At 50.9% G+C, this 8,437-nt stretch overlaps 2 protein-coding genes across 2 annotated transcripts; both read left to right on the forward strand.

Moving 5' to 3' along the window:
- Window positions 1–411: 411 nt before the first annotated feature.
- AYO21_11709 (hypothetical protein) lies at window positions 412–2,993 on the forward strand (the record flags this gene model as incomplete). Its single annotated transcript, XM_022661593.1, has 5 exons — window positions 412–448; window positions 603–723; window positions 773–813; window positions 867–1,296; window positions 1,355–2,993. The coding sequence occupies 5 exons, from the start codon at window positions 412–414 to the stop codon at window positions 2,991–2,993; spliced, it is 2,268 nt and encodes a 755-aa protein (XP_022506103.1).
- Window positions 2,994–6,381: 3,388 nt separating this feature from the next.
- Window positions 6,382–8,015, forward strand: AYO21_11710 (hypothetical protein; the record flags this gene model as incomplete). Its single annotated transcript, XM_022661594.1, has 5 exons — window positions 6,382–6,597; window positions 6,657–6,818; window positions 6,873–7,200; window positions 7,244–7,493; window positions 7,577–8,015. 5 exons carry the CDS (start codon window positions 6,382–6,384, stop codon window positions 8,013–8,015), a joined length of 1,395 nt encoding a protein of 464 aa, XP_022506104.1.
- Between the last annotated feature and the right edge of the window lie 422 nt (window positions 8,016–8,437).

Below are 8,437 nucleotides of genomic sequence, written 5' to 3' on the forward strand. Positions count from 1 at the left end.
CTTTCGTCTTGATTCTCATTCACTTCCGCGACCAAGAAACGAAGCTTGGGTGTTGAAACATCCTCCTCGTCACCCTCGAATCAATCTTCCGACAAATCTACCACAAAAGTCTCTCGTTTCAATCCAATGTCGCCGACAGTCTATTGACTTCCTACCACTTTCCTCGCTCCACTCGCTGTCTTTTTTTCATCAACCCAACTTCACGCCACGCACTGGAATACGCAAATCGACGGTTGGTGTGTCTCGTTTCAAGGCACAGAAAAATACGAGGATCTGTGAGCAGGAAGAGGGACAACATAATATTGGACATCTCTGGTCGTAACCACCACTACGCACCTTATCGGGACGTGCCTTCTCAGGCTGCCTGTACCTAATACATCAAACCTGCCATACCCGGTACCCTGACGCGCAATGGCACCTTCTCCGCCTCGCTTGCGGATCCTTTCAGGTGAGCGAAACCCTTGCTGACCTGCCTGACCTACCTTGCGCGGGCTCACTGAACATTCCGTTGGGAATTTGTACCTCTTGTCTCCCTTCCCGTGCACAATTTTTTGCCGCCACTCAAATTGAAATGAATCGAGAGCTGAGACGTTGCTGCGTAGTGGGTGGAAATGCAGTTTCTGCTTTCCTGTCATGGCGATTGCAGGCCACCAACGCCTGCGACGTGACATTGGTCTGGAAAGCCAATTACCAGGCGGTTGCTCAATACGGTGTCTCTTTCAAGTCAGTAACCCAGGTCTCGACCCGCTTTCCCTACAACTGACATTCCCAGATCCTCTCTGTACGGAAATGAACGATTTAAGCCCAGATACGGTACGTGCGAGCAGACTTCCCGTGCAAAGATGAAAAAGCTAATCCCATATTAGTCGTCCAAAGCCCAGAAGAGGCAGCGAGCCAGCAGGCAGCCTTCGATTATGTCCTTCTCTGCATCAAAGCCCTTCCCGACGTCTACAATCTCGCAGATATAATCCAATCGGTCGTAACCCCTCAACATACTTGCATTCTTGTCAACACCACAAACACTCTGGGAGTGGAGCAACAACTTGAGGAACGATTCCCTACAAATGTTGTCTTGTCTCTGGTTTCTGGCGCGAATTTAATCCAACTTGGGTCAAGCGAATTTGAACACACCGGCTCGACAGAAATCTGGGTTGGCCCGGCAAGTAAGAATGCCGCAATTCCCGAGTCGATTCAAAGAGATATGTCAGAGGCTCTGGCCATGACCTTGACCACTGCTCAAGTAGACTGCAAAGTGTCTACAAATATAAAGCAGCAACAGTTCGAAAGGATGATAGGGTCGGTAACCCCTAGATCCGCGTCGCAAGAATCACGTTAGCTGACTTGTTATGACCAGGCCTATTGCGTTTCATCCTACAAGCGTACTGTTCGAGAAGCCTCTCTTCTCGGAGCTCATCCGGTTGCCTGGTGTCCATGATTTGATATACGATGTTATGGACGAATTGTTAAACATCGCTCATTCCCAGGACTGCAAATTTCCGAGCAACTTTAAGGAATCTACAATCGAGTCCATGGTCGGGTCAAGTCAGGATCCATGTACCATGTACCAGGACTTCACTGCCCGGCGTCCAATGGAGGTAGAAACCTATTTAGGTTCTCCTGTGGAATTGGCCAAAAAAGCAGGTATCAAGGTTCCCCGCCTGGAGACTTTGTACACGATGCTACGCCACGTCAACACTGTCAATAAGGACCGTCCTTTCGCCTCTGCTTCGTTGCCACAATCGCCTTCCGTGATGCAACCGCCTCCTAGAACGATGTCTCTCGCAAATGCTGGTCCTCGACAACCAAACCAACCGCTTAACGGAGCGCCCCGGCCGATGCGCGGTCCTAACATGGGACCACCCATGGGACCGCCGATGGGACCGCAGGGTCGACGCGGTCCTCCTCCTGTGAACGGCTTCCGTGGACCGCCAAACAGTTACCCACCACGGGGACCAAGTCAAATGCAGCGACGGCCCTCTTATGATGAGACGAACCTGGATGAGTTTAGTCACGTTGTGCTTTATGACGATCTACCCGATGGCGACGTTGCCGCTAACTTCCCCGACAATGGAGGGCCCAACGCCGCAGCATCATTGCGTGAACGAGAATTGATGCTGCGGGAGAAGGAGCTGCACCTCAAACAACAAGAGATGGCGATGCGAAATCGCCCGGGCCGAAGAACCTCGCACAATCGCCACCAAGACTTTGACGATGACGACGATGATGACGACTATTTCGACCCAATGCAGGCACGCGGTCCCCCAATGCCTCCAATCGACCCGGACAATTTTGATATGATGAGTGTCACATCGAGGCGGACGAAAAGGGCGACCAGTCAGAATCAGTTGCGCAAAGATGTCTTTGCAAATGGGAACAACATGCGTCCTGGATCTTTCGGCCGGCCTATGCTCAGCAGGCATCGGACCAGCACCCAACTCCTGTCCGATATGCCTATGCTCGGAGAGAACATCTTGGACAATCCGATGATGGGCTTCTCGTCCAACCGGTACGGTTCAGTGGACCGCAAGGAAATGGCAGATGAATCACGTGCAAATTCCCTGACGGCAAGTCGGCTCCAGGACCTTGGCGCAAATGGGGGTCCGTACCCGGGTCCGCCTAGTAGACGGACAAGTCGATCACCAGGAAATCCATTCAGTCCACCTGGGCGAGGGCCTAATCGGCCCTCGCCCCCTAATGACCCTTATATGCAACCCGGACAGCGCAACGGCCGACCGTCTCCACCAGGAGGCATGCCTGCACCAGTACCCAGATACCCTCCTGGTCAGGGCGGCATGATCCCTCCACATCAAATTGAACAGGCCGGGGTGAGCAAACCATTCCCACCACCAAAAGCACCTGTGAAAAGTCTGACTGGAAGTGCCAGTGCTAGCGCAGGCAGCGGGGATAGTGGAAGTGCCAACATTGACTCAGAACCGTCAGCTCACAGTAGCACAAGCAGCTTCGCGCCTCGGCAGATGCTGAGCATCCGTTGAAAGAATCTTCCAGCAGAATTTGTGCAGGTTCACCCGGACTGACGATTTGTTACACTACGGCGAAGAACGTGACGAGGACTCGACTCGGCCACACAAGCTCACATATATCGTTGATTGTTACCCTGTTTCGCATATACCTTAATGATCGGCGTCCGCAAAACATGATGACTCATGGGCATACGATGGCCCTTGACCTCGGTAAAAAAGCATTGAGATGAGTTTGGTGGACGACACAAGGTTGAATGGAAATGTTGCAACATTCGACTTTTGTGCCCCTTTCTAGTACATACAGCATTGCAAAGAGGAGTAAGGCTCCGCTTTTTCCTTTTTTTCTTTTATTGCACACTGTGCCCCCCATGGCACTGCACATTCTCGAAGACAGGGATTGGAGTGCAGATTCGAGGCTCTTTGTGGCTCTCCGATTCAAGTTGATTGGACAGGAATTTTTGTATTGCATAAAATTGGGAAGATACAGTTTTCAGGCACGAACACGATGGGACCGAGAATGAAATAATCACATTATGCTAGATCTCTGCACGGGAATCCGGGAGAGTGAAGGAAGGTCGGGGAAACAATGATGGTGGTACAGGCAAAGGGTAGGGGAGTCGAAGCAGGGTAATAATCGAATGCAAGCAAAAATTGGTCGGGAACGAAGATACAGAAAGAGGAGCCGGGGTGGATCGGCACTTGTATATCAATCTGCAAGTCTGCAGTCATTCAGTTCTGCTTTGATGCGTTCGATTTGTTGTTCCTCACTGTAGTTGTTTCCAAGGCCTCGACATCGAAATTCACAGCCTCGTCATCACGTGATGAGGCTTCACACGATTCTTGTAGGTCTAGCCAATTTGGGAAAGTGCGCAAGACGAGGACGTTTGCTAACGATTGTTAGCACTTGTCCCACCACCAACACCAGCACGGCGCACTACGGCGATGTCTTCCGCCGCCAATGCCCTCGTTCGGAAAATTCGTCTATCATGGCCCACATAGGCTTCATTATCCCTTCAACGCTACGTCACAGGTACCGATTCGATACGAGCCCTGCGACGGTTGCAGTGAAGTACCGAGAAACACATCACCACCTTGAGCGCAAACGATACCAGAATGAGACTACGCTTCGCACACCCCGGCTCAATATCTGTACCCTCTGGCCTGGCTGAAGTCGCCGCAGAACCAGGTCCTGTGGCCACGGTCATCTCACCTTCCCCTCTCAGCCATGAGGATGCACCTTGCCTGACATGGCTGACCGATTTCGTCGGCCATGCCGGGTTGATTGAGGAGCACCTTTCTGGGACGATAAGATATGTCTCCATGTGAAGGCCAGAGTGGAGGTCTAAAATACTACCCCAGAGTGATGAATGTTACTGATGATGTCCTTTTGCATGATGCAGCACGTCGACTTGACAAAGTACCTCTGGATATTGCCTCCACCCCTGCTCAAAGCTCCCGCAACGGACCTAGCCTCATGCAAAGGGCATCGCAAACCCGTTCGAGACTGATGCGGGTGTTCGAAAACGCGCCCTAGTTTGAAGGTGATTTGTCGACGCACTGAACAGATATTGAGACCTCTCTAGAAAGCTGTGCCCCCGTAAGGCTGTGCTACCACTACCTCATTCATTTGACCCCTCTCGCCCGAAGCACTCGGTTCAATGTCAATTACTTGAGGGCATTCCCAGATGCTAGAATGCCTCTTTGGCATAATTTCGGGGAGTTTCGGGGAGTCGCAGGCGTTCAACATTGTCCAACAGCGTGCTGATGACATTTCAACGCTTTCACTGCTCGTTTCCATAAGGGGTTGACGATCCTGCTCGGATGCAGTTGTGACGATCTAAGAGACGCATTCGTGTAACCATGCTTGCCGACACTACACTCATGAAAAACACTACAGGAGACATGCAAGGCATTCAAAGAGTCGGCGACAAATCGAGGCATAGGTTCGAAACAGCCGCATTTCATTAACTGTGCTATTCGACCACATCATAAAGCCTACCTCGCTATATCGACGTCGCTCTCACTGTGGTTCATGACGACCTTGCAGAGGGTCATCGAGGGTTCCATTCGGCTAACGGCACCTTGATCGTCAACTTATACGGAAGTCCTGGTATGACTGTTTGATCCTGGGCCTTCTGCCACCAGGAGAACTTGTCAACCCATTCCTATTGCAACCATGGACCTTCCTGATATCTCGACAGGCTTTAGACGGGACCCGCATATAGTTTTCAAGCTTCCCTTTGCTATTCGTCAGAATCTATATCTGCATCGGGTCTAGCCTGTCAGCCTGTGCAATCTGCGCACACAACAATCGACCATCGTCTTGCTGCAATTCCTTTGATACTAGAGCCGAGGGACGTGGGAAGGTCTCGTTGTATCGCTCGAAACTCCTTCAAAAGGGAATATCTTTCTGTCCACGACTTGCCTAGTGCTGGTCCGAGTACGGGAAACGCGGGAACAGCAGCGATTGGACGGATGGTAAGTCGCGGGATCTGATGCCGAATCGCTGAGTATTACGAGTATGCCGGCAGACCAACGAGATGGAATATCAAGCTTACGCGGTGGGGTGAAGCCGACATTGCCTGGAGGATTGAGAAAGGTTCTAGAAGCCTTCGCTCCCCGAAAATTGGAAAGGTTTACCTTCTTCTTCAGGTAAGGTCTGTTCCGAGGATGCGCTAGATTGGACCTTCGTCGAATTGGGTTTGCAGCCTCGTTCCATTCAGGTAGGTGTGCAGCACCAAAAGCCGCAAGCGAGGCGTGTGAGCCAGTGATGGTTGGTCCACAGGTATGACTACTCATATGACTAAGGGACTGCAGGGAGTTCTGTGTCGTCGGTACGTGGAGGTTAGGGCTTTACCTCGAACCCAACAAGGCCATGGGATCCAAAAAGCATCTCTGAGGATCTCCACCGGCCGCCGTTTCCCAGGGACCATGGCGTTTGGCTGCACCGTTCCACTGACTCGGATGGGGTTATTCACCACCTCCCTAGAGCGATATGGACTCTTACAATGGACCCCAAGTGTCGTCATTGTCCCGGAGCTCGCTCGGACTCGATGGCATCTGCAGGCTACTGTTGCCCGGGGAAGATCCTTACGAAATTCATCTGTCAGCACTACTTGCCATTCCTCGTCTCTATCGACTCCTCAGCAGCCCGGGTATACGATGGTTTGCCCCACCAAAGGAATGGGAGAGACGATGTGTCAAAGGGTTATCAACCAAGCGAGCGGGATTGACCCTGGGATTGGCCATTGCCCACTTCGGTTACGAGGAACCGTCTGATTCGAGTCTCAAGTATATTCATTCGTGAGCCTTCCATTGCACCATCGACCACATACATGATATAGCAACGGAGATCCTACTACTCTTCATCTGCAAACCTCAACTGTGAGCCATTGACAACATGAACTCGCAAGGTCTCTTTGAAACCAGCCCTTATCACACGTGGACGGGATCCCCTTTTGAATGGGACCATACCCCAGCGGTCCATCTCCCAAACCCACAAAGCTCTGATTCTGGTCACGCCAAGCGTCTGGCATCAAGAAGTGGTCAATCATTATTAGATGAAAATTACGACCTGTTTGACACCGAAGTGGTGGATAAGTTCCTGTTCAACGTGGTATACTGTCCCAGTTCCGTTGAGTCTGGGGATGCCTACTAACATGGCGCTTTGTCAAGTCTGAATCAAATAGCTCCAAAGACGATTACACAAGTTCTGTTTCGTTCTGTGGAATGCTTGAAGCCGAAGGAACGTCACCACCGGCTACTGGGGCACGGACAAAGGTCATATCAGATACCAGTTCTCCTATGACCGAAGTCGTCATTGACATTCCTGGGGAGGTGCGTCAGAGATAACAGAATCAAGGCTCGTCGCGCTGACTTGAAATCTCACAGCGTCGTCGTGCCCAAAATCGTGCGGCTCAGCGGGCACATCGTGAACGGCAGAAACGTTACGTGGCCCAGCTTGAGAAGAGGTTTTTTGCCCTGCAAGCTAACTACAACCACTTGGATGAAAAATATAAGAAGGTCGAGAGAGAACACCAGTCATTAATGAGAATGCTCTCCCGACAAATTCCAGCAACGCCTCCTGTCGCACAAGCAAATATGGATTCCTTCTTGTCCGTCAGCAGCAATGACCCGTTGGCGGTCAACGAGTTTCTATTATGCGACCAAGAACCTGAGCAAACAATGGCAGAGGGGATTGATGGCGTCTTTTCAAAAGGTTTAGGAGTGCCCTGACACAGGTATGCAGCCTATGCTTGCAGCGCGCCGTGGGTTTGATGAACCTGTGGAATGTATCGTGGAGACAAGAGATGGCATGATGCCGACTATCATTTCATCGACATATATACTGTCCCAAATTCAAATTTATGCCGGAAACTGGGACCTCTGGGACCGACCTGTCGATGCCTACCGTGATGCAGGGTTTGATCTGTTCACTCCACGCATTGTGAATGGGCTCGGGAGAGCAAGAGAATTCTCGCTCCGTCTGGTCCTGGCACAACAGAAAGTCCTGTGGGTCTATCTTCAAGGGATATCTTCGCTCTCCGTATGCTGTCGGGAACATTGAAGGGCCGCAATATCTGGAAGCTATTCAGGATGCGGTTATGCTTGACGCCGACTTCATTCTTCAACACCGGCCAAACATATCAGTTTGCGGATGAAAACATTACAGCAGGAGATGGGAAAGGAGAAATTGACTCGGACGCGAGCCGGCTTGGGTCATTGAAAGATACGGCTTGGGGCAGCCGCCAGAGAAGTACGACTACAGCACAGCTCTTTTACAAATGGATTTCTGTCATCGCAGGATGGAAGACGGTGGTGGTGGCAATACATCTGGTGGTACTCTTGACCGCAGTTCCCTTCGTCAACGAAGACGAGATGTCGATGTCTGTCATATGCGATGCACGAGCACTTGGATATTCTGGAACGAGTTCACATTTACTTCGAAGAAGCCACTACTACCACTACCACCCACCCGCCTCGGACGGGGATGATTTGACACCATATGATTGTCCTGTCAGAGCGACTTCCTGAGGAGCTGAAGAGGGAGACAGGAGGTTATAAGGGACGGCTGTGTATTATTGAGTGTTGGTATTGGTATTGACGTGGGTTCTTGGTATCTAATTTAATAATGGCCACGATGATCAACCCACCTAGCTAACCTTGGTCACCGTACATATACTCGGTATACTTGTACATATGCACATATACATATACTCTTTGGTAAATACCTATGTACCCTACCTAGTAAGGTACCTAGACAGACACACACACACACACACACACACACACACACACACACACAGACAGTTTCCGAGCATCAGAACAGAACAGAAAAATCGGTTTTCAGCGGCTTTGTTTTGTTTTTCCCTCGTCGAGGTGGTATGTAATACCTACGGTGCGACTTGTAGTTTAGTTAGCTAGGTTACCTATCCATCCTCCCTATCCATCCATCC

The sequence above is a fragment of the Fonsecaea monophora genome, assembly GCF_001642475.1.
Source record: "Fonsecaea monophora strain CBS 269.37 chromosome Unknown Scaff177, whole genome shotgun sequence".
Lineage (NCBI taxonomy): Eukaryota > Fungi > Ascomycota > Eurotiomycetes > Chaetothyriales > Herpotrichiellaceae > Fonsecaea > Fonsecaea monophora.